The sequence below is a fragment of the Erithacus rubecula genome (genome assembly GCF_903797595.1).
Source record: "Erithacus rubecula genome assembly, chromosome: 18".
NCBI classification, from domain to species: domain Eukaryota; kingdom Metazoa; phylum Chordata; class Aves; order Passeriformes; family Muscicapidae; genus Erithacus; species Erithacus rubecula.
The window spans coordinates 14,040,306-14,066,266 of NC_136670.1; the positions used below are offsets into that span (position 1 = coordinate 14,040,306).

General features: G+C 52.0%; 2 protein-coding genes across 2 annotated transcripts; one reads left to right on the forward strand and one right to left on the reverse strand.

The window, feature by feature from the left end:
- Positions 1-775: 775 nt before the first annotated feature.
- CEBPB (CCAAT enhancer binding protein beta) lies at positions 776-3,152 on the reverse strand. The gene has a single exon (XM_079321755.1). The coding sequence runs from the start codon at positions 2,887-2,889 to the stop codon at positions 1,915-1,917; it is 975 nt and encodes a 324-aa protein (XP_079177881.1). The 5' UTR covers positions 2,890-3,152; the 3' UTR covers positions 776-1,914.
- A 7,599-nt stretch (positions 3,153-10,751) lies between these two features.
- On the forward strand, positions 10,752-24,677 carry LOC306809852 (plasmanylethanolamine desaturase 1-like). The gene is made up of 6 exons (XM_079321757.1): positions 10,752-10,972; positions 13,821-13,940; positions 20,355-20,446; positions 21,828-21,972; positions 22,587-22,799; positions 23,529-24,677. Exons 1-6 carry the CDS (start codon positions 10,846-10,848, stop codon positions 23,648-23,650), a joined length of 819 nt encoding a protein of 272 aa, XP_079177883.1. The 5' UTR covers positions 10,752-10,845; the 3' UTR covers positions 23,651-24,677.
- The last annotated feature ends 1,284 nt before the right edge of the window (positions 24,678-25,961 follow it).

Consider the following 25,961-nt stretch of genomic DNA (forward strand, 5'->3'; position numbering starts at 1 on the left):
AGTAAAAACAACCCAACTGCACGGTGCAAATGGAAGAGCAGCTGGGGGGATCTGTGCAGGGCTAAGGCTGCCCTGCTCACTGCTGCACAGCTCTGGGGTGGGCAGGGGGAGTCGGGGAATGTCAGGGAGGGCTCCAGCTGATGGACCTGCAGGAGGCTCTGATCTCCAGAGTCAAAAAAAGCAAAGCAGTTCCTTCAGTGGAAAACATGTTTTGCTTAATTAAAGGGACACTAGAAAGAAGCAACACATTTGAGATTCGTCCTGCAGCCCACAGCTGTTTGTGTGGAACCTATAGGAACAAACTCAAAGCCTTTGCACTGAAACCCCCTTTTGTGCTCAGCTGTCAGAGCACGGGCAGTAGAGGAGTTTCTCTCCCCAGGCACTGGGAATCTGAATCTAAAAACTTCATGCTTGAATTTGGCCTAGCAGGAAAGTGGAAAATGCTGACTAAGAGCTGATCTTTTGCCCAGCTCTCTCCACGTAACCAGCCTGGGACTGTTCACTCCTCACAGACCTCACAGCAGGAACAGCACAGCCAGGAGCAGAGCTTGGATCTCCCCAAAACAAAGCCCTGGCTGGTTACAAACCTCCTCCTCCTCTGCCACCCCCCTTGTCTGACACCCCCAGCAAACCCTCTCACCAGAGAATCTGCCTGCGGTTTTCAGGCAAATGTCTCAGGAGCAAAGGGAAGGGGGTGGTTCATGAGCCTCTCACCTGCTTGGGTCTCATGGGAGCTTCCTGAGCAATGCCCGAAATGACCGAAATCCAACAGAAATGCTACTTTCTCATGTTTATTCCTGTAAACTACAAACATAAGAAATGCTGAATCATAGAGAATAGAAACTCTGTAAAGAAAAAAAAAGAAAAAAGAAAAAAAAACCAAAAAAAACCCAAACACAAACAAAACCTCATTTCAGGCTTCCTCCCTTGCTTTTTCTTCTTCCCTCCCACTTCAGACTCGGCGCTATTTGCCAAGGATTGGTCATGGTTTGGATAGCACATCTTGCTCTACACGTTCAAAACAGCATGAAGTGCAGAAAAAAACCCAACACAAACACCTCCTCCCCAAACAACACCCAAGCAGCAGCTAAAGCAGGTGATTAGAGGAAATAAAAGGAGGCAACAAAAACTGGCTAAAGTTTCCAGCTCTGCTCTTTGCTGAGTTGCTCTTAAGGGTTTGGGGTTTGGTTTTGGTTATTGGATTGGGTTTTTTTTTTTCCTTTTCTCTCAGAGAAAGCTAAAAGACCGACAAAAATCCCTATCCCTGATCACAGCATTGAACCAGAGTCAGCTGGAATTTCAACCCTGTGTTTAATCTAACTTCAAACATGCCTTCAAAATAAAACAAGCTACTTTTTTTTTAACCTAGTCATAAAGTTTATTAAAATTGTTCATTAATGCTTCAAATGTAGCAAGAATGCATAGATCCCAAAATATACATATGTATTTTCTTATAGAAATAGATTATTCTTTATAATAAAAAAACTGTAGGAACATCTTTAACAGATTACTCAATCCATGACTGACAGTTACACGAGATTGCATCATGTACACAGCATTCCCAGCCATGCTTAAAGGATTGCATCACTTTGCCCTTGCTCTCCTCTCGCTCTTTTAAATAACCCAGCGCCCAGCAGAGCCCGCCCGGGCCGGGGCCGGGGTCCCTCCGTGCCCCCTCCGCTCAGCCCCGGCCCCGCTCCGACCCCTCGCGGCGGCGGAGAATCCGCCAACATGTCGGTAAAGACAAAAAAAAAAAAAAAAAAAAAAAAATTAAAAAAAAAAAATCCAACAACAACAACGACAAGACAAATTCAAACCAAACCCGCCCGCCCGCCGCGGGCTCTCGCCCCCTCGCCCCGGCCCCAGGAGCGGAGCGGGGCCCGCAGCCGGCGGCTCCGCTCGCCCGGCCGGGGGTCAGCAGCGCGGCGAGGAGGCGAGCAGCGGCTCGGGCAGCTGTTTGAACAAGTTCCTGAGGGTGCTCAGCTCCCGGGAGAGCTGCTCCACCTTCTTCTGCAGCCGCTCGTTCTCGGCCGTCAGTTCCAAGACTTTGTGCTGCGTCTCCAGGTTGCGCATTTTGGCTTTGTCGCGGCTCTTGCGCACCGCGATGTTGTTCCTCTCCCGGCGGAGCTTGTACTCGTCGCTGTGCTTGTCCACGCACTTCTTGGGCTTGTTCTTGCCCGCCGGGGCGGCGGAGTAGCCCCCGCCGGCGGCGGCGGACTTGGAGGACTCGGAGGGGTTGGGGGTGCCGGGGGGGCTGGAGGAGGACGAGGTGGACAGGTTCCCGCTGCTGCCGCTCGGCACCGACTGGTAACCCAGGTAGGAGCGCACGGTGCTGCCGTAGGGCGAGGACATGCCCCCCGGTCCCGGCCCCGCGCCCCCTTCTTCCTTACGGGGCCCTTTGCAAGAGTCCAGGGTCTCGAAGACCGGCTCCACTTTGGTTTCCACGATCTGCGGCGGGAAGCAGCCCGGCAGCCCCCCCGGCTTGTGGCTCTGGCTGGCGCACGGGTGGCTGTGCCGGGCGAGGCTGATGTAGGTGTAGTCGGGCTTCTTGCTGCCGCCGCTGCCTTTATAGTCCTCGGCGAAGAGATCGGAAAGGAAATCTTGGCCGGCGCCGCTGCTGCACGGAGGCTCAAAGTTGCCCCCTGCTGCTGCCGCGGGAGGCGGCGGCTGCGACGCCAAAGGCTCCAGGTACGGGCTGAAGTCGATGGCTCGCTCGTGGTCCCCGACGGTGAGCTCGGTCATGGAGCGGCCCCCGGCCGCCCGCGGGTGCAGCTTGTTGAGAGCAGCCAGACAGTCCGCCTCGTAATAGAAATTAGCCACTTCCATGGATTTAAAGGCGGGCGGCTGGATGGGGAGGCATGCTGCGTCCCAGGCCACCAGGCGTTGCATGAAAGCAAAGGGGGATGCGGGGAGGAGGAAACGGCGCAGGGGGCCCCCCCCGGCACAGGGTCAAGCTGCCGCCGTCGGGGTGGGGGGCTCCGGACCCTGCCGCAGCCTCTGGCCCGGGCGCGGCCCCGCGGCGCTGCCCAGCCGGGCTGGCTCAGTCCCTGCGGCGCGCCGGGGCTTCACCGCTCCGGCAGCTGCGGCGGGGGCTGGCGCGTCTCCTCCGGACCATCTGGTTCTGCGTCCCGTGTCCTAAAGTCTCTGACTTAGGAAAGTTCCTTTCCTCAGTTATTTATAGGGGCGGTGGATCCCATAGCAACAGGCGCGTCACCGCCTGGCCGCCTGCCACTCCGCACGCTCGGCGGTGCCGGTCCCGGCCCCGGAGGAGGCTCCCGGGGCGGGTGCGCTCTGTGCCCGCCGGGCCGCCCACAACAAACCGGGCAGGGCCGAGGGAGGGGCCGGCTGCGGGCCCGCAGGTGCGGGGGGCCGGGGCTGGCAGCGGGGATCGATCAGTGCCAGGGCTGGCAAAGGGGATCGATCAGTGCCAGGGCTGGCAAAGGGGATCGATCAGCGCCAGGGCTGGCAGCGGGGATCGATTAGTGCCGGGGCTGGCAGCGGGGATCGATCAGTGCCGGGGCTGGCAAAGGGGATCGATCAGTGCCGGGGCTTGCAGAGGGGATCGATCAGTGCCGGGGCTGGCAAAGGGGATCGATCAGTGCCAGGGCTGGCAGAGGGGATCGATTAGTGCCAGGGCTGGCAAAGGGGATCGATCAGTACCAGGGCTGGCAGCGGGGATCGATCAGTGCCAGGGATGGCAGAGGGGATCGATCAGTGCCAGGGCTGGCAGCGGGGATCGATCAGTGCCAGGGCTGGCAGCGGGGATCGATCAGTGCCAGGACCCTCGTGTGCCCGGAGCCGCTGTTCTGCCGCTGTTGCTGCTGCTGCCGCTGCCCCGTGCCCGCCCGGGCTCTGCTTGGGCAGCGGACAGCGGGTCAGTGCCCGCGGCCGGGCACAGCGCCCCGGGTCCCGTTTCCCCCCAAGGGAAATCGAGGCAGGAGAGATTTTTTCCAAGTTCTTTTGGCGAACCAAAGGCGGATCCCGTTACTCTCCGTGCCCGGCTTGCCTTGGTGAATCCCACTGGCAGCAGCAGTGTCCCAGGGACGTGCCTGGAGCCACTTTCCCGTGGCCAGTCCGGGCCGGGCCATGCGGGCTTGGAGCAGGGCACTGCCCCAGCTCCCTCCTGCACCAGAGTCCAGCCAAGCCACGCCGCCTCCCCAGCGCTTCCAGCACCCGTGGGGGCCCTAAAGTTTGTCCTGGCTTATTTGCTTAGCGTGATATGGTGCAACTGTCAGGGCACACACGGGATAGGGAATCAGCGCTGGAGCCAAAGGAGACAGAATGGGGTCAGAGGAGACGGAGATTCGTGCATCAGAACGTGGAATCCAAAAGTTTTTAGGTTTGTGGGATAAGTTTGGGAAGGAAGACTGGATCCTGATGTCCGTTTTAATTAAAGACACCCACCTTGGGAATCAAACTTATATTTTCACTCTCTTACTCCCACATTTACCTGTCTACAAGCTGATGATTCATGCCCAGAATAAAGGACATTAATTTAAAACAAAACATATAATTAAAGGAAGTAGGAGTGTCCTCCCTCAGTAAAGAAGACCTAGCACTGCAGGGAAAATGACACTGCCTCTTAGAATAATGTGAAGCAATCCTGCGGTGTGGGAAATATTGTAACGTTAAGCCAGAGGAACAGGTATTGCATTATATGATTCAAACAGTCAACTGTTCTTAATGTTCAAACCTCAGAACACTGAAAAGAGGAAGAATTCAAGAATCAGTCAGTGGATCATTGGACGTTTTCTTTCTTTTTTTAAATTTTTATTTTTCTTTTCACATTTTAATAGGATTTTTTTGTTTGTTTCCATAACAAAAGCTCCCTAACAGGTTTTCAGGCTTCAAATATTTCTAGTTCCATCTTTATCTACCAAGTTAATCTTTGGTGAACGCACTAAAGATTAAATTGGAGCTGGGCCTGGCCAGAGAGCTGGGTCTGGAGATTGTAGTCGGAGCCCATACCTTCATAAATACAAACATCTGTATTGGGTGCAAATACTGGCAAGTTACAGTGAGCCAGGGCTTGTTCTTCTGGCTGTTTACTCCCTCATCCTGTGCCTTTATCCTGCATTCTGATCTGGCAGTTACATCCAGTGGCTGCCCTAACTGGCCCTTCCAACCGAACTCTTCAAAATCAGCCTCGTGTTTCCTACCCTGAACCGTCCCCGGGCCCCAGGGCAGGAGCTCTCCTGGCTGCTGACCTGCTGCAGGCACAGCTGCTCTGCCCTGCCACTGCCCAGCAGGGCTGCAGCTCTCTGCTCCTCGGCTCAGGTCAACTGTTCAGGCTGCTCAGTAAAACTCCTGAAGAGATTTTCGAGGTGTTTTTGGAGATCCAAGCTCGCCCTCTTCAAATCTCTGCAGCAGAAAGCTGTATTCCTGCCTGCGGTTAATCTTCCCTAACAAAATAAAGTGTCTGCAAGTGTCATGTGAAGCAGATTCTATCAGGCTGGCGTGGCCCACACCTGCTCTGCCGGCCAGCGCTGAGTAATCCCGCAGTCACCCCGGCCACGTCACTGGGGTGGTAATTCAGGTTGGATGCCCAGCTTGTCCCCTCCTTCCCTTCTCCCCCTCACCTCCCTGCTCTACCTGGATCTCTTTCAACTTCCTCCAGCTCACCTCAAATCCCAGCATCCACTCTCATGGAGCCAAGGTCCGTTCTCAGCTTCTCATGGGAACCTTGTTGGCGGGACTAACCACTCACCCAAAACCCCAGCGTTCGGCGAGCAGGTTTGGAGCTAACTCTGCTCTCTTTTCAATTATTTCTGCACTTGTCACAACAAATGCGTGGCCAGAAGTGGGGGTTTTGAAATGGGAACAGGTGCAGAAGGAGGCTCACACCACAGGATTGAGAGAGGTCTGGGCACACAGAGCTCTGTCCCTGCGAGTGCCTGGCTTGGCCTTGCCAGATGTGCAGAGGCTGCTGATAATTGTCCTGGAAAAGCTCCTCAGAGGTGTTTTAGCAGGGATGTGCAGACATTCCTGGTAAAGGGACCCAGGCACTGGCAGCAGCCCTTCCTCAGCTTGTCTCCCAACAGACCAACTTTCATCAGAAAAGCAGCACTTCTGTGAAAAGCACCTTCCTCCTAGTGATTTCATAATTTATTTATTTTTTTCAGAACTATTCAGCTAAGGGAGGAGGCAGCAAAAGTCCCAATTTACTTTGTGAGAGCATAACATTTTTGAGAAAAAAATTCTGGTGCAATAGCATTCATGTTCCTCTACATTCATGTGTGAAACAATCCAGACACAGGGAGGGGAGCAGGAGGAGACCAGTGTGGTGAAAAGGTAGAGGGAAGAATCTCATCCTCACTTCTCATCCCTGTCATGAATTACACTCTGCTCTTTCTTTGTACTGTAGAAACCTCAACTTTGCAGCTCTGGCCTCAGACCCACGGTAAAGCATTACAGAGGAATTTTCTTCCTGGAAATTGTCTTCTTTTCCAGGATTTCTTGCAAGCTGTCCAGTCCACGCACTCCAGGTCTGGAGCAGCTGTCTCTGGAATGATACTGGCTTTGGGGAGATGCTGTTAGTTTAGTGGTGATGGCTCAAACACTGTAGTGTTTATCAGAAGGTCTCTGGACCAAGGGTCATACCCTAGAAAGAGCCTGGCTGACATTTCTGATGTTTCTTGATGCACTTGTGTCCCATCTGTTATTTCCCTGGCAGTAGCTCTTAGCAGGACAGTGAGATCAGAGCTGCATCAGGCCAGGGCTGCTCACCCACCCTCCAGAGCTGCAGCCTGGGGAAGCAGAGGGGCAGAGCAGGGACAGAGCAGAGCAGGGGCAGGGCAGGGATAGAGCAGGGATAGAGCAGGGACAGAGCAGGGACAGAGCAGGGGCAGAGCAGGGATAGAGCAGGGATAGAGCAGGGGCAGAGCAGGGATAGAGCAGGGGCAGAGCAGGGATAGAGCAGGGATAGAGCAGGGACAGAGCAGGGATAGAGCAGGGATACAGCAGAGCAGGGATAGAGCAGGGATAGAGCAGGGGCAGAGAAGGGACAGGGCAGGGATAGAGCAGGGGCAGAGCAGGGATAGAGCAGGGACAGGGCAGGGATAGAGCAGGGGCAGAGCAGGGACAGAGCAGGGATAGAGCAGGGGCAGAGCAGGGATAGAGCAGGGACAGGGCAGGGATAGAGCAGGGACAGGGCAGGACAGAGGGGGAAGGAGGTGATGCCAGCAGCTGACAGCTGAGATGCTGTGATCAGTGTGCTGGGGGTGAGCAGGAGGAGAACATGAGGGATCCCAGAGCAGTGTCCTGCAAACAACACAGGAGGTCTCTGGGGGGCAGGAGGGGACCTTGCCTAAAAGTGCGACTTAAGTAGAGCAATGTTGCAATGAAGGCTGTAAAATAGAGAAGTAACATTGAAATTTATTTCTGAGTATGTTGAGTGCTTTCTTTCCCTTCTCCCCAGCCCCAGGTCTCTCTCTATTCAGCCACACACCAGAGGCCAGCAGCAGCTCCCCAGCTGCACCTGGCAGAGCACAGGTTTGACACCACTGCTCTCCACGTGCTGTTCTCTGCTGTGAAACAGCAGCACTTACTAAATGTCAGACAGGGACAATGTCTCAACTCGGGGAGTGCTCGGCTCTCCTTCTGCCTGCCCCGACTCCCAGACCAGCTCGAGACTCTGCCTCGTTTCAGCACAAGAAGCGATGGCCCCGCGCTGCCCCCGCAGCTGGCTGCGGTCCCAGGGAGGAGCTCCGGGCTGTGTCTGCTGGCCCCCTGCCCCTCTTTTGTCACCGAGCAGAGCCCTGCCCCGAGCGCTCCTCGCCCTGCTCCCGCGGGACACGGTGATGGGCTGTGACATGCTTTGTGTTGCTCTGGTGCTGATGTTCAGCTCACCCCTGACCCAGCAGGCTCGGCCTTTGCAGCGCTGCGTTGCTCAATCCCCCTTTATCTGCACGCTGCTCTTTGCCCTACCGGGCGAGCGGAGACGACACCTGGAGACTGACACCGGTGGGACAACATCGGCCAAATACCCTCCCTGGCCAGACGGAAAATTTTCCAGAGCAAATTTGAGGTCAGGGCACCCACACTGTGGCTCTGAAAATACAACAAAAGGAGCCCAAGCACGCAAAGGCCCGTGGAAGGGAACAGTGACAAAGAGTAAGACACAATCTCCATCCTGCACGGCAGAGATGTCCCTGCTGGAGCTGCCCGGCTGGAGGGATGTGGGCTGTCAGTCTGAGACGTTTCTTATTTTACGAGTAGCTCATTTCCTTGTGCTCCAATAAAAATGGCAGAGAAGCTGCTGTCCACCAGCTTTCCAAAAGTTCTCTGTAGTTGCCTGACATTTCCTGGGTAATTGCAGCCTCCTGCTTTGATGAATTTGTTATAGGTCATGTATTTATGACCTCTAGTGTATCCAAGCTTTCAAAAGATCTATCAAGGGAAGATGAATTCTATGCTTCCAGGGCACCCTGCGAAGTATCAGAGGTTCCTGGTAACAGAACTTGGTAATTCATTTAGGAAATTTCTAAAAGAGGAGAACTCTTCCAAGGTCCTGAGGCTGTGGGACAGACAGTCTGAACTCCATGGGGTGTATGGCCCGGAGCAACATAAAACAAGGGAGTCTGAGGGGGGGTGACAGGAGAAAGGGCTTAGCAAAGAAATAAAATATTTTTTTCTTTATTAAAGGCATTAAAAGTCTGTGCTCTAGACTGTACAAATACTTCTTTTCCATCTGCTTTCACCCGGGGCAAAGTGGGGCTGCCAGGGAATGGGTTCGGGCTCGCTGTCCGTGTCCCTGGCGCCGGCAGCCGCGGGTGACCGCGGCGTTCTGCGCCGCACATGCCGCGCTCCTCGGTGCCTCTCAGTCCCCACCTGGCGTTACGGCTCGGGACGGGAGCGAGGGAGTGGCAGCTCCAGCCCCGCCACCCACTGACACTTTCCCATGCCGAGAGAGCCGGCCCGGAGCCGCAGCCGGTTCCTGCTGCCCCCGCCGGGGCTCGGGCGGACCGAGCGCACCGGGAGCGCAGCGGGGCCGAGCTCACCCGCGGGACGGGCTGCTGATATAGTGTATAGGAACAGAAGGGTTTGGAGCCAGAATTCCTGGGGTTCGGGTCATAAAATTCCCAGGATTTTAGGCTGGAACCTGCCCCATAAACCTGGGAATTTCAGCCTCAAAACTTCAGGAATTTCGGCCCCAAAATCCTTTTGTGGCTGAAATTCTCAGGATTTTGGAGCTAAAATTTCCAAGGTTTTCCGGCTGAGATTCTGAGAGTTTTAAGCTTGGAATCCCCAGGTTTTGGGGGACAGAATTCCTGGGGGTTGGGTCATAAAATTCCCAGGATTTTGGGCCTGAAATTCCCAGGATTTTGGGGCTGAAATTCCCAAGATTTTGAGGCTGCCTCATCCGCGGGGGCGTGGTCTCTTTCCCGGATAGGCGGGGCGTCACCGGGGGCGTGGTCTCCTCCGGGGTTTAGGGCTGGGTTTTCCAGGATTTTGAGGCCAAAATTTCCAGGTTTTTGGGGCCAGAATTCCCAGAGTTTTGGGGCTGAAATTCCCAGGGTTTTGGGACTGAGAGTCCCTTGATCTTGGGGCGGGAATCCTGGAGTTATCAGGCTGAAATTCTGAGAGTTCTAAGCTTGGAATTCTCAGGTTTTTGGGGCAAGCATTTCAAGGATTCGGGCCATAAAATTCCCAGGATTTTGGGGCTGAAATTCCCAGAATTTTTGAGTTGGAATCCTAAGACTTCAAAGCTTGGGAATCCCAGAGTTTTGGGGCCGGAATTCCCAGATTTTGGGGCTCGGGTGGAGCGGGCAGGTGCGGGACCGAGCCCACCCGGGGGGATGCGACAGGAGCCAGCCCCGCCCGGCGAGGGGTCAGGGCAGAGCTCGGTGTGGAACGCGCCGTTCGAGGATGGCCCCGGTTCCCCCCGTCCGGTCCGGCGGGGCTGAGGCGCAGCAGGGCCGTGTCGAGGGCGCGGGGACCGCGCCAGGCTGCCCCGGCAAAGAGACCCCTGAGCTCCGTTCCGGGCCAGATCCCGATCCCGATCCCGATCCCGACCCCGATCCCGACCCCGATCCCGACCCCGATCCCGATCCCGACCCCGATCCCGACCCCGACCCCGATCCCGGTCACGTCCGGCAGCAGGCTTGGAGCGCCACCTAGAGGGCAGAGCCGTGCCGTGCCGTGCCGTGCCGTGCTACATCTTTCCCTAACTGACACAGCGGTACCGGGCTCGTGCGGCCGCAGACCCGGCAGTGTCCCGGTCCCCGCGGTTAATAACGGCGGTGCGAGCAGCGAACTGCCATCATTCATACATTCGAACTACACCATTCGTGCATTCGAACTGCCATCGTTCATACCGTCCAGACCGAGCAGGGAGGGGTGCGGGCCCGGTGGCCAAAGTGGCTCCATTGTCGCCGTTGTGGCGGGTCCCGGGCATGCGCCGGCAGAGGGCGCGCGAGGCACCGGGCGGAGGAGGAGGTGCGGACGGGAACACCCGGCCCCGCCCCGGCCCCGCTTCCGCCCCCACCCCGGAGCGGACCGGATCGCGGCCACCGCCCTGCCCCGCCCGGTACCGCCCGGTGCCGCCCTGCCCCGCCCGGGACCGCCCGGTACCGCCCGGTGCCGCCCGGTACCGCCCGGTGCCGCCGCGCCCCGCCCAGCCCCGCCCGCCCCCGCCCCGCGCTGCGCCGCCGGCCGTGCCGCCTCGCCATTGGCTGCCGCTCGCAGGGCGGCGCTGCCCATTGGCCCGGCGGGCGCGCGGCGGCGCTGCCCATTGGCGGGAGGCGCCGTGGGCGGGGCCCGGCGCGCCCGCCCCCGGCGCAGCGCGGCCCGTTCCCGTCGCTGCCGGGCGGGTCCGCGGGCCCTGCGCGCCCATCCCGGCCGGACATGGCCGAGAGCGGCCCGGGGGCGGCCGCGCCGCGGGACGGGGCCGCGGAGGAGCCCGAGGGCGGCGGGCGGCGCTGGGGCGCTCAGCACGCCGGGGCCCGCGAGCTGGCCGAGCTCTACTCGCCAGGTGAGGCGGCGCGGGCGGGCGGGGCCCTCGGGCCGGGCGCTCGCGGCGGGTCCGACAGGAGCCGTTCCCCTGCAGCCCGGTTCGCCCCGGGCCCGGTTCCGCCGCCGCGGCTCCCCCGGCAGTCCCCGGAAGGGCGGCGGGGCTGCGGCACGGGCCGGGCTGCGGGCAGAGCCTGGCCGGGCACACGGAGCCCCTCAGGCCTTGTGCGCCCCCAGGGCGGCGGCACGGAGCGAACCGAGCCCAACCCGCCCGGCGGGCACGAGGGGCGGCGGCGGCTTCGCCCCCGCGCCACCGCCCCGGGATCGCCAGGCCTGGCGCCTCGGAAAGGGGCAAGCCGTGCGGGAATTCCCGATTCCTGCAGCTTGGGACTCGTCAAACCAGCTTCACTTTGTCATTTCAGTGCTCAGTAAATGCCTGTTTGGTTATGCTGCGGGAATAATTGCAAACTCCATGTAAAAGAATTTGTTTTTAGCTCACAGTGTGAGCAGTGCTGGGGATTCCTGCCATTCTCTGGTGAGGAATTTGGGAAGATGTGTTTTCAGTGTCTTGTGGTTTCCTGCAGATCAGCTGAGCCCGGCTTGCACATCCAAGGCAATTCCTTGGTGTTACTCACACAGAGCCATGTGATGATAAGAAATCCAAGGCCTTTGTTGGTTTGTGTGGCTGGGACAAATCTGCCTATTTCAGTTTATTTTGTTCACCTTGAGGTCCTTTGTGACACCTTTCAGCAGCTCTGGTGCATCCAGGACCGATTCCTGGACAAAAGCAGTCCCTGACTTTGCCCCTGCTCTGGCTCATAAGGAGCAGGTTTTCCTCCCCGGAGAGCTTGCTGCCCTTCTGGCTGGCTGTGGCACATGTACAGTGATATGTCAGGGAGCTGAGGGTCTATTAGATATGCAGGTTTCTTCTGGCATTACATAAATAATTTACATAAGCAATGCCAGAATATGTATTATGGTGGAACCGTATCGTGTTCAAGCTCTGAATTCATAAGAACGGGGATTGTGCAGAGTGGACGTGGCTGGAATGTTTCCCTGATTTCTGTAAGCACCTACCTTGTGGCTTGGCACTCCATTCCCTCACAAAGGACACACTCTGGGGTTTGAGTGCCCTTTAAACACAAGTTATCAGCGCTGACTCAGTTCCTTGACTGATTTGCCTTCCCAGAGCAGGGCTGAGGCTGCGTTTTTGAAGCTGCATATGTGGCCAGCCATCCTGGATCCCTGTGTTCAGAGTACAGGGGTGTTTGCACTCACTGCACTCGGGGGACTTGCTGGCCTCCTTTCCAGCATTCTGCTAATTGTTCCGTGAGGATCTCCCCACTTAACTCCTCTAATCAGGGTGTGGTTTTCTTGTGCAGGAAGTGAGTATTAATTAACTCTTACTTTCATTACTCCAGGGATCTCTTTATAGAATCACCTACGTTGTGACTTGATGCAGCTATCAAATGTGGCTGTTCTTGTGTCTTAATTTAATTTTACTGTTCTCTGCTCTGCTACTACAGAGGGTGTTAATTTATATACCCATGACCCTTCTAGAACTTCTGAAATCACCTGTCCAAGTCTTTGTTCACACTTTCCCTCCAATACTGCCTTGCAGGCACTTTGGAGATGACTGATGCTCCGTTTTTGTTCCTCCTTTGCCTGCCCATTGCATGGTGCAGTCGAGAAGGAGGACTTGATTTAGCATTGAGGAGAAATCTGATCAGGCATTAGGTCAGCAGGGAGGAGGAGTAGGACAGAAACTGAGCCCATGCCAGGCCTGAGTGTGCCTGTGGAGCCCTCCCTGAGCTCTGCTTTGCCAGAGGGAGTGGGGAGGGGGCTGGGGGTGCCTGCTCTGGGGAGCCCTGGGCTAGAGGAGGCTGTGCTGGCTGACCCCTGGAACAGGCAGGGGCTGGCCTGGCAGCTGCTGAGGGCATTCAGAGCTGTCTGCAGCCTGCCCCTTCTGGTGACAGCTCAGATCTCCTTGGCCCTGGCTATTAAAGGTCTGTTTCTGTGCCCTAATCCTGCAGGTCTCACCCTGAGTGTTCCCTGTGCTCTGCCTCGTGGGGATCCAGCAGTGGAGAACAGGGAGCAGCTTTCTGAGCTAATCTGATACTGCAAGTGCTGCTGTACTCTGATGTGCCTGTTTCCTTTTTATAGGCAGCAAATGATTTTTTTTTATAGAGGTACAAAGTGGTACAGCAAGGTGCAGGAGAGAATTTGTGCCAGTTCTTTCTACTTGTTCTGTCCCTTGTCATCTCAGAGTGGCTGAGAGTTCCCAGCCTTTGCCTGGGAGCAGGAAGGCACAGACAAGACAACAGTTCAGGGAGAAGCTTCAGGGGAATGCTTGTGATCTTAGACAAGCCATTCCAGGGCCACCAAAATACAGAATGATGCTTTTTACTGTTAGTACAACAGCTTTATTTAAAATCCCAGAGCTTGTAAATATTACAGATCACAAGGTGATTTAAATGTGTTTGAGGCCAGAAATTTGTTCCCAGATTCAACCCTTCCAGCAACACTGAATATTGGATGAAATGCAAATTGAGAAAAGATGTGACGTGGAGGAACTTTATGCCAGCAATCTCAGGGAGAGGGAAAATAGGACAGTGTGAGAGGGTGTCTGATTGGCCCTGTTAATTGGACAAGGGCAGAGGGAAGAGGTTAGTAGTGGCTTGGGGAAGAGGAATGTCATTTAACAAAATGTGTGCACCTGCCATGGATAAATAAGTTTCTGTTTCAGTTCCCTGTCAGACAAATGGGGCGAGTCCTCCAGGCACTGGCATGGTCTGTCTCTGTTATTTCAGGCTTCAAACTGTCCTCTCAGATAAAAGTAAAACATGCTTTTCCCCTTTTTCTTTCAACAGGAAAGAGACTACAAGAATGGATCTCTGTCATCTTGTGCTTCTCTCTGATCTGCTTCAATTTTTGCAATCTCCTCTCCTACTTGCGGCTGGAGCACGCGCCCTCGGTCCTCGTGGGGATTGGTGAGTGGGAGCTCTGCTGCCCTGCTCAGGGCAAGGCTCTTGAGAGGGGGGAGCAAAGCTGCCATCCTTTAGGATCCTTTAGGCTGGATTTATTGGGAAGGGAGAGGGACATTTGTGTGTGAGCCTCTGAGATCTTCTGCTAAACGTGTTACTGCTTTGTCTTTACATCTCAGTGGCTCCTCAGGATCTCAGAGCTCTGATGTAGTTTTGTGAGTTTGGTGTTCTTGGGTAGTCACTGCAAGTGTGAGGACTGTTGGGAAGGAAAAGAGCTGTCAAAATGGTCAGAGTTGGAAACAAAATACACTGATTGGCAAAAATATTCACCAGAACTTTTCAGAAAGCAGAAGCTCAAGGGAAATGTTATAAAAGGTGCTTCAGGCTTGAAACTGGCTTCATTTCTGGGGACTGCAGGTTGAGCACAGGAATTCTAGAGAATTGTGCTGTTGTTAAGATGTGATGTTTGACCTTTTTCCTGCATGACTTTTTCCAGGAATGTAAGAATAGTTGATTCCACCTCTTCTGTGAGGAGAGTAAGAACCAGTGAAGGATTCTGATAGAATGTTCAGCTCCAGATCTTTAGGAAAAAAACAGATTTCCCATAAACGGTGTGAAGTGTGTGTTTCAGAAGAGAATGGTACTTGTTCATAATCAGTGCTGTGCACTGCTAATGAGTTCAAACAAAACCCACCCCAAACAAGAGTTTCTGTTGGGTTCCATCAGGTTCAAGCAGTGGAACCCAACAGAAACTCTGCATTTCTGCCCAAGCTGGGACGTGGTGATTCTGATCTCTGTGTAGGGGTTATTGGATTTTTGGGGCTGGGGGGAGCAGAGTCCTCCACTGGGAGTCACACCAGCTCTCTTGGCCTAATTCAGTCTTGCCTGCTCCCAGCTGATGAGGTGGAGGTGTTGGGAGGAATGGAGAGAACGTGGCATGGGAACTGCTCCTTAGGGATGAGGGCAGATCCAGACAAGAGGGATGGTTAACCTGTGGTGCAATCTGTTTGCAGCTGGCTTTCATCTCAAAGTTAATATTGATAAAAGCTGGAGTTCTCTGATATCCTGGTTACCAGTTTAGCTGATAAAGCAGCCAATTGACTGATAGTATTATTTAAGTAGTAGTGAATGATTAAAGCAGCAGAATCTGGATTCTGTGTAAATAAAATGGTGTGGAAATAACTGATAGTGTGTACAAAAATGAGTGCCATAAAAGAGTAAGTGCTTCAGGCTATCTTGTTTTGTTGTCTTCAATACATTATTTCTCCAGCTGAAGGTGAATGATGTCTGTAATTCACAGTAATTACTAGGTTTTATTGCACATTGTGAAAGCCCTGTCCATAGGAGTCCTGATTCCTGATACGTGAGCAGCTCCATGGCTCAGGAGTTACTGTTGGGAATCCTGAGTCACCCACAGGGTGAGGTGTGTTCCACTGGCTGCCTCAATCAAGCTTGGTTTGGAATATTGACCTTTCAGCTGAAGTCACAAAAACAAACATTCTGCTAATAAAGATGGAGCTCTAGATCAAGTTCCTGCCAGATCTTGGGGAATCTGAAAGGAATCATTGTTCCAGTGGGCTGGACCTGTTCACTGCATGGGCACTCTCTGTGTGCTCTTAGTTAAAGACATATTTTCTTTTAGGAAATGAAGCAGTTTGAGCATTCTGCATCATTTCACTGAGCCCAAACCCTGTGTCTGTAATTAAAGGCTGTGTCATAGCTTCTTTCTTTGTGCCTTTAAAGGCACAGGGAATTGTAACAGGAGTGGCACTGTAAAAACCTTAACCTGCAGATTCTTGGGACAGGAGAGATGTGCTCCTGCCTGTGTCTGTGGCTGTGCTGACTCACTCAGTGTCTGCAGGGAGAGCAGCACTGAGGGCACAGCTCCTTGTTCACAGCAGCTCCTGGGCTGGGTCCTGTCCTGCTGACTAAAGATGAGCTTGCTGCTCAGGAAGAGCCATGGGACTCATGTCTTCCAGGATGGCTCAGCAGAGATGAGACAATTTCCTTCCCCTCCTCACTCTAAAAAAGGAAAAGAGTGGGCAGAGGATTTCTGGATTTCTGCTGTGGTTTGTGCTAACTCCAGTCATGCCCTGTTCTGTATACCCTCAGCTGCTGGGCAGCCATGGGACTGTTCCTCTTTCAGCATGCTGAGAGCTGTGCAGATCTGAGTTTTGTTTTATTTGCATGCACACAAGCACCCAGCTCACTCAGGCAGCCCTGGCTGGGATGGGGCTCTGAGGGAGCTTGAACACCCCCCTTTTTCCCACTGCAGCAGGACAACATCCCAGCAGTGCCACAGAGCCAGAGCAGCCTCTGCTGCTGTAACTGAAGGTTGGCAGTGCCAGGGACAAGGCTGGCAGAGGGATTATTTATTGTGTGATAAGCAGAAAAGCCTCACCAAGATGTGTAATACCAGGCTTGAAAGCCCTGATACCTTCAGGTGAGCTTGTGGTGCCCAGCATATTCAATATACCTGAGCTGAGTATATGGTTCATATATTAATAACATCTAGATAAAAAGTTTGGCAAGTTACACCTGAATCTTGGTTTTTGTTTTCCTCTCCTTCCTCCTATTTTTTGTATGGGATTTTAAACCCCTTCTTTCCAAGCTGGCTGACTTGTTTCAGACATTTGACTGTTATCTGCAGCCGTGTTTGCTCATGGCAGAGACCATTCATTGCAGTCTTAGAAAAAGAGGAGAGTTAACTTTGTGTTGTAACCTGTTTATATTCCTAAGAACTGTCCCACATATGGCAGATATCTTTAGGAACATCTTGTGACATGATACAAATTACAAGTAATTACTGCTCTCCTGAAAGATGGGCAGCTGATTTTTTTAACCCATTTGAGGTACATGTTCCATTATTGCAGAGGTTGTGGGTTAGCCAAAGAGAGCACACAGGAGGAAATCACTTAGTGCAGTTTCAAAATAGAAACTGGATCTCACCAAGGCCCAGAACCTCTTTGTTTCAAGCTCCAGCAGCTCTGCCCTTGCTGAGCTGCATTGCAGAGCCAGACACTGAGTGTGTAACTCACAGAAGCTGTGGCACACAGTGGAGAAAAACCACTCCAGAGACTCAGTGCTGGCTGGAGAGAGTGCTGGGCACGTGGCTCAGGTGTCCAGTCCTGCTGCTCACAGCCCCAAGGATGGCACTTCATCTCAGACTTATTGTGTGCATTGCAGTGAGTTTCTACTTGAAATTCTGTTTAGAAGGTCCTTGCAATTACACCAGAAACCTCAGCTAGCAAAGGGAAATGATCCTTTGCTGCGGTGCTGGTGCAAGTCAGTGGCTTCTTTGTCACCTGCTGTGTCACCCCTGAAGCAGCCATCAGTTACTGTGGGTGACTTTGTAGCTGTGAGAACTCTGTGTTTCCATTCTCAGCTGCATCACCTCTTACAGAGGGAGGCTGGGCAGGTTGTGATTAAAGAGACAAAGTGATTGTTTCCCCTTTGCAGAGATCCCTCTGTGTGGGGTCTGTGTGGATCCCCTGGGCAGAGCCCTCTCTGGGTGGGTTCTGTGGAGCCCAGCCTTGGGGCACCAGGAGGAGGGGGAGGAGGAGGAGGGTGTCACTCTTGGGAGCAAAGTGACCCGGGACAGTAATTGCTGGTTTGCACTCAGCAGGTGGTGCTGGCACCATCATCTGTTCTCTGGGGATTTGGGATGGACTCCTCGTGCTGGCAGCTCCTGTGGGGCAGGGCCTGCCCTGGCTCTGCAGGGAGGGTGGCACAGCCCTGTCTGTCCCCATCTGTGTCCCCACGGGCGGGCACAGGGACAAAGGCAGCTCTGTCTGCCTGCCCTCTTGTCAGGGGCTCTTAAAGTTGCAGCAGAGTTTGTTGGAGGGTGAAGTGGATCAGGTGGTGATTTTGTGGGGGAGTATTTGCTGCTGCTCAGCCAGGAGGAGGCAGGAGCCCAGTCCCTGTCACTGCTGTGGCTGGAGGCAGGACGTGCACCCCTGCACCCCAAGGTGTTCCTGGGGCAGGAGTGGCCCCAGGGAGAGCTGGCTGCTGTGTCAGTGATGTGCCAGGGGCTGCTCTGTGCCTGCACTGTGGGCTCTGCAGACAGCACTTGCTGCACACCCTGCCCACAGTGTGATGGAACTGCTTAGTGATCATTTACTGTTCCAGCCCTGCCTGTGCGCTCACAGGTCCAATTTTGGCTGAAAGTTTCACAGCTTTATTAGCCAAAATGATGAACTCTTCTTTCTTTGCTTTCAAGTTGCTACAGTTTATTCTTATTGAAATGTCCAGGGATTATTATTTTAGCTTCGTAATTTGCCATAATATCAAACTCCTGCCTTCTCTATACTGAAAGTCACTAAGACTAAGGCATCTTATTTTCATAAGCATGTAAGTGATAAACAACTGGTACTTTGGCATAATGATATTTAGACAACAAGATTTTTTTTCTGTGTGGAACTGGCCACACCAACCTTTTAGTTCCACCAGTACATACAGTCACTGATTAAACATGATTGTACTTCTCAATGATGTTACACAATAGCATCAAGTTGTTTAATAACATCTTATCCTGGTTTCTTCCTCTCCAGAGACTCTACCTGAATTTTGACAGTAAATATGAAACTTTGTATACTTCAATGTGAGACTTCCAGGTTACAATTTAATCATTCAATCTATGCAACGCTGAGCTTACACTCGGCTCATAGCATTTTGGTGGGGTCCAGCTTTTAATGACAAATATGCACAGCAGGTTTGTCTCCTGGCCACTGGCTCAAGAGTCACCCACAAGAGCAGAGCATCCAGGCTGTCTCAGTTTGGGTGGAGAGGGGGAGAGGAGCCTTTCCTGGGTCACAAACCCTCCCCATTCCCTGCTGGGCAGGACACCAGTGGCACAGAGCTGTCCTGTGTCCGTGGTGGGTTTGGGGCAGTTGTTTGTCCAGCCCATGTCCTGCTCTGGGGAGGGGTCCTGGTGTCCAGGGCTCTGCTGTGCCTGGGAGGTGCCCACCCAGAGGATCAGAGTGTGGGGAAATGGGGCAGGCAGCACTTCCAGAAGATGTGTGTGTTTGGATAGTGTTTGGAGTCCATTTGTGCACCTTTGGGCTCCCTGTGTCCCTTCCTTCCTTCCTCACTCTGCAGTTCCATGTGCAAACTGAAACCTCCAGTGTTCTGAGCAGTCCTGCTGCTCGTGTCCTTCCTCCCTCCCCCGTGCTCTGAGCATCACCTCCTCCTGGGGATAACCCGGGCTGGGCTGGTCCTGGCCCTCTCACTGAGCTGCACTGAGCTCCTGGTGAGTGCTGGATCCACCTCTGGCAGTTCTGTGCCTCAGCTGGGTTATCTGTTATTTTCTGGCTGTGCCTGACAGCTCAGCCGTGCTCAGGGCTGTACATCTCTCCCCCTCCCAGCCCCATGACAGCATCAGCATCTTTTACCACCTTTGTGCAGCAGCTGCACTGCTGTGCCTGCTTCTTGCCGTGCTGGGTGAAGCAGTGCTGGGTGTGGGGGTGCTGCCACAGGACACACACACACCCCAAAGTGTCACCGTGCTGCTTTTGGGAAACCCAGCTCTGCTCTTTTATTGCAGCTCATCCTGCTGCAGACAGCTGGAACAAGATTGCTGGCACTTAGGTTTTTCCCCAGTTGCTTCAGTATAATGCACTGCTGCAGGCACCCTCCATTCTTCCCTTTCCCAGCTGACATCAAAGCAACACGAGGAGCATCCTTTGAGCTGTCAGTACTGTGCCTCAGCTTGTGTTGCTGCTCCTGCAGTTATTTCACTGGGGTGATGCAGCAGCTGGAGGCAGGCAGGCTAATGGGGCATTACCTCAGCGACAGTGGCATTTGAGTAGCTGCAAAGAGGAGTGTTGTCTGGATATCTTCCCCTGAATGCAGCTTGCCCTTTCAGCTGCTAGGAGCACATCTAAACACTGTTGTGTCCCACCCTTGCTCTAGGCTGCATGTGTGGTCTGAAACAACCAAGGTACAGAATTTACTGCTTATAAAATAAGCTGTCATGAGGGGGTAGATAAAGAATGAAGTGTCTCCTGCTGCATTTAAGAGTTTGGGTCAACTGGATAATGGATTCAGCAGTGGAAGCTGATTTATAATATGAAAAGAGCTTTTATATTTCTTCTCCCTTTTTGAAAATGAAAGGTGAAGGGAATGCAGAAGTGAGGGGTCAGCCAAGCAAGAGACACTCACTAGGGGAGGTATTTCTGTTCTGTAGGAGATGGGCTAAACACAAATACAGATTTAATGAAGATTGTTACTGCCAAACGGTGTCTTGCTAATCTCTTTTCCCTCGTTGCCTGCCCATGTGAATATTCAGGCTGGGTAGATCTTATGTGGTTGTAAATATCTAAGTTAGAGGCAGATAAACAAGTAAACTTCTAAAACAAGGCCAAGATGTGACAGAGTCAGTAACAATGCTGTGTTTGCCTGACTCTCTGTTTCTCATTCAAGTTGCAGGAGTTATTACAGCCGACTTCCTCTCAGGATTGTTCCACTGGGGAGCAGATACCTGGGGGTCTGTGGAGCTGCCCATCGTTGGAAAGGTTTGACACTTATTGCTAAGCTTGGGCAAGTGCTGGGGTCCCTTCCTGCAGCAGGGCTCCAGCTGAGCTGGGCTCTGTCCCCAGGCACTGCTGTGTTTGTGCCAGCCTGGGGCACCTGCAGGGTGGCACTGCTCCCTTTGTCACTGCCTGGGCTGGGCAGTGTGCCCTCCCAGTGCTTGCAGACCTTTCAGGCTCTGTGGAAACAGCCTGTGACACCACAAGTGCTGGGCACTGTGGATGCTCAGGTCAGAGCAGAGATTTGGAGAGTTGTCCCTGCAGCTGAACTCCTAAAAATGAGTTGAACATGAGGCTGCTCCTGGAAGAATCTTCCCAGTTCCCTCTTCCATGGGCCCCTGTTGTAACACAGTAATATTAGAATGGTGGTGACTGGAGATTTGAGATGTATTGCACACCTGCAGCTACAAATGCCAGTTGCATAATGGAAGGTGCACTGACTCCTGTAGTAAGCAACAATCTGTTTTCCTAATTAAATTTCTTAATAGCTACCATTAATTACTGCTCACAGTGCAATATTAGAAGAATCATTATTTTTAAAAAAATGTGAGCTATTCCTTGTTATTATCCAGAGTTACATGAACTACAACAGCAGAATTAAAACTGCTGAGTTTGTTTTTGTTCACCTTCAATAGACTTGGTAGTCTTGAACCCCTGTATCTCTATCACAGTTTAAACAATTTTTTAAAACCCCACTGATAGAGACTCTTCACTAAATAACCATGAGCTGAGGCTGCTCAGGGCACCTTTCACAGGCTGGACATGCTGGAGGTGTTAAAGGAAAACCAGTAACTGGTTGGACTGTCCCACACAGTAAAACAATGGCTCTGTGTGTTCAGATGTCATTTCTGCTCCCAGAGGTGACTTCTGTACAGTCTGTTTGTCTTCCACTGCTTTGTCCAGTCACTTCATTTGCACTGGTCTGTTAGTGCTGGCATATGTAGCCCATAAATACAGTAGGCTGACTCCTAACTTTTTTAGTATTTTTTTTTTTTCCCTTGGTTGATTCTGCTTAGCAAGTGAATTTCACAGGTTTATGTTGCCTGTGAAATTAGGGTGCTGGTGCCCTGGTTTTAAGGTTGCATACTGAAGGTCCTAAGTGAAAATCTAGAAGCAAACTGAAAAGCAAAGGAAATCTGGGTTTGGGTGTGGGAACTGAATTGCTTTGCAGATGTAAATCAAATGGTCCAAAGTGTCATTGTGACAAAAGTTTGAATCCTGCTTAGTACTGTGGAATTCTCTTCAACAATCATCAGATTTGAGTGTGTAAGAGAGTTTTTTGTGGTTGAGTTATGTTTTTATAATATTTTTCTTTTCCAAGACCATTATGGAGTGTGGCATTGTGTTTATCCAATTATTTTCCCAGGCCTTCATCAGACCCTTTAGGGAGCACCATATTGACCCCACAGCAATCACCAGACACGATTTCATAGAGACCAATGGAGACAACTGCTTCATGACACTGGTCCCCTTGGCAAACATGGCTTACAAATTTGTTTCTTTTTCTCCAGGTAAGCTGTTACTTCTGGCTGCTGTGGATTTAGTGTTCTTGTTGCTACTGAGTGAACATTTGTCTGTGTGAAGTTTGGAGAAATCCATGGATGTGATATGACAAGAAGTAGCTGTTGGAAGCTTGGTGCTCCTGGCAGGAGGGAGGGAAACTTTATTTCATTTGATGTGTGGTGGCAGAAGGTGGCACAGTGAGGTTCTGTAGCTCAGCAGAGGTTCTGGGGCTGGAGAGTTGTGCAAGGAAGATTAGAAGTTATGCTAAATACTCTTTTTATAAGAGGGAGCAAGCTGTGAACATCTGGGGAAACTCATTGTTCCAAAGTGGCACAAAACAATGCTTCATCTGTGTGCACAGGTACTTCATGTGCAAACCAGAAGTGAAAAACTAAAGGATCAAATTACTTTTTTTATGGTAAACTCAGTTTGACTTCCTGATTATGGTGTTTTGACAAGCTCTGGCACTTCCAGCCTGTCTTGTGACGTGTGGGAATTGCTTGTGGCAGAGCAGTTTTGGTGGGGCCTTTGTCAGGCAGGCAGCTGGGGCTGGGCAGGACACTGTCCTGGTGGAAATGTGCCTGTCCACAGCTGGCTCACAGCTGGCCCTGGTGCTTTGCAGAGGCTCTGTGTGAGACCTGTCCCTGGGAGTGTTACGTCTTCGCCCTCATCATCTTCATCACCATGACCAACCAGATCCACAAGTGGTCCCACACCTACTTTGGCCTCCCTGGCTGGGTGGTGTTCCTCCAGGACTGGCACATCATCCTGCCCAGGAAGCACCACAGGATCCACCACGTGTCCCCCCACGAGACCTACTTCTGCATCACCACAGGTACTGCCCCCCTGCAGCCAGCTGAGAGCTGCAGAGCCCTGCCTGAGCCCCTGGCAGAGCTGCAGCTGCCATTGTGCACATGGAGTGTGGAAGGTTTGTGCTCAGCTGCAGGCAGCTCAGAGCCTGAGGGAGCAGTCATTGCCTGGGGTCTTGGTGAGCTCAGCCACTATTGGGGTTTGTTCATGAAGCTGCTGCTCCTTCAGAAGAGCAGAATGGCTGCAGCAGGTGTGGTATGCTCAATTCTAAAGCCAGGCTTCTGGGTTGTCAGCATCCACTCATTCTGACTCAGAGGATTGGACAGGTTTGCAGGAAGCTTTAGCTTTCTTTAGTACCTGTATGGGTGGGAATGCTCAGTCACCAGTGTTGCACGATCCTAAATAAGTTATCAAGTTAATTAGACAGAAATAAACCACTCTGGTTCTTTATTCTGTCACTGGCTTCAACAAATGGTTCATGTGGGTTTTGAAACCTCTGCCAAGAAAAAAATCTAATTCTCATTAGCAGAATGTCATGTAGAAACACGGTACAATTAAGAAGCCTGACTTGACAGATGGTGGCAAAAATCTTGCCACCCAAAGAGCTATTTTTAAGTCCTACTATGTCCTGAGAGTTTAAGCCTCACCATTATTAGCAGTATTGGGCTGCTTGCTTTTTTTTTTCTCGTTAAAAAAACGTTGAACTTTGGATGCCATGACAAACTAATCCTCTTTTTCCTCTGCAATCCCTTAGGTTGGCTGAATTATCCATTAGAGAAGATAAGATTTTGGAGATGTTTGGAGAACATCATCCAAGGACTTACTGGGGAGAAGCCGAGAGCAGATGACATGAAATGGGCTCAGAAAATCAAGTAACTTTTGCCAGCCTTCTGCAATCCTTAACTTGTTGCCAATGTCGTTTTTAAAAGAAAAAAAAAACAAAAAAAAAAAAATAAAGCCATCAGCCAAATTCAAGACCTGCAAAGAAATAACAGACTCTAAAGCACAAACTAAAAAGTGCTAACACAGACTGCAATGAAAAGAACTAATTCTTAAAACAATACTTGAAATGAAGATGATTCCTGTCACTGAGCACCTTTGTGTGTAGCCATGTCTGCTTGCAGCCTGCAGCTCTCTCCCTTGCTGTGTGAGGTGCCAGAGCAGCACAGGCAGCCAGGGCCACGTGGGCCAGCAAACGTGTGTTGTATCAACATTATGAACACTTCCTAAACTGCTTGCTGCCCAAGAACCTGCAGGGAGAAGGGTGGCAAGTTTGTCACTTGGTGTTGGAGTGCAGGGCACTGTGGGGGAGCAGTGGAAGCTGTGGAATCATGACTGTTCAATGCTCTCAGTGGGTGATTGATGGATTGATTGTTCAGCTCTGTCTTCACTATCATGTTCAACCTGATCATGTCATGTGGAACTGACTTGGAGAACCCTGCTCCTCCAGGGGCCACCAATCCTCAAGTGTCTTCAGTTTCCCTTAAAATTGTTCTACACTCCACGTGGAATTGAGCAGTCTCTGCATAAGCCTTCAACTTCAGGAGCCTGTGAGGAGGGGGAGGGCACCCTACAACACATGTCTGTTCGTGTGGAGTGCTCACTGCTGAGTCTTCTATTAAGTGTTTCCTACCCTGACAATAAATGTTTGAAATAGTTCTAGCATTGGGCACACTGCAAATAGCTGTATTCAAGAGCTCAAGGTATCAAACTCGTAATGTTAGAAGGGAAATGTCAATGACTGGTGTTTTGTTCTTTTTTTTTTTTTTTTTTTTTTAAGGTGCTTGCTTGTTTCTGTAAATAATATAAAGCCTTAATCTCTTCTGGTGTAATGGAATAATATTTTAATGTGATGTTTGAATGTATATAATATATTTATAACAAAGCAGTTGGATAATACTAATCACCTTCAAGTCTTGTTGCTGTTTTTCATTGCTGCACTGGCAGCACTTGGTGCAGGATCAGTGCTTGCACAACACCTCCAGCAGTCCCACACCACAGACACCTGGCAGCCTGTCACAGCTTGTTTGGGTTGCAGTCATCATCTGCTGTTCCAGGAGCCTGCCACTGTTATACAGACTTCACACCTTTCCAGAAGTGCAAGTAATTCATTCTGCCCTGGATGCAAAGGGGTAACTCCCTAAGCTGAATTGGGGTGAAGAAGTTTCTCTAAAAACATCCAGCAGGCATTTTATCAAGTTAATGTGATTTGGAGCCTGTTTAATTCTTGCCTGACTGAAAGCTTGCTGATGGTCAGATGTAAGTATGTTCCCTGCTCTGGTTGTAAATTGTGTTAAATTCCAACTGCCTCTTCCTGAAGAGCAGGGTAAGATGGTTTTGAGTCGTGGGTTTAGACTGACCTTGATCTCCACTTCTTCAGATATGGTGGGTGGATTCTGAATGAGTTGGGACCTGGCAACTCTCCTTCAGTGGGAAGTGCTGAATGCTGAGCTGGGTTCTGCAGAATAAAATCACTGTTGGTACCTTGGTCACAAAATATTTCAAGTGCTCAGACCCTTGGAGAGCTTTATGCCATTAGATGGAACTGCTTTCTGTTCCCAGTGCCAGTCAATAGCAGGCCTGAGCAGCTTTGGCATTAAAGAATTGCTCCTCTTCAGTAGAGTCCAAAACACTTGCAGTTGATTGTGGAGAGCTCTGCACAGAGCTGGTGCATGCCCAGGGCTCCTGTGTACTGGATCCTCTGAGAGCTCTTTTCAGTGCAGGTTTAAATGCCAGCTGAGCAGCAGTGGTGCAGTGGATGGAACAAATGGATCTGGGACAGAAATCACAGGATTTTGTACTTCCAACGTGCTGCTTGAGGCACTGCTGCTGCCCAAACCTCTCCTGCTGCTGGAGCCTTACAGGAACAAATCTGAGCTGCACACACTGGTGGCTGCTGGGACTGTTTGTTAATCTCACTTAATTATGAGAAACTGGGCCAGAGTTAATCTCCAGATGCACTTTCCACGTGGCTGCTGGGCTGGGCTGCAGGGCAGCCCTGGCTCTGTGACCCCCACCCGACGTGGCCGTGGCTCCCGGGGTCCCTGCACCACCCCCAAAGATGAGGATGCTCCACAGAATCAATAGGGCAATTCTGGAGCAAAAGGCTGCCTGGATCCTTCTTAGCAGCTGTAAATCTGGCTTAAGAAAATTTATCTTAAGTTGATTAGGAACAGATTAGAGCTGA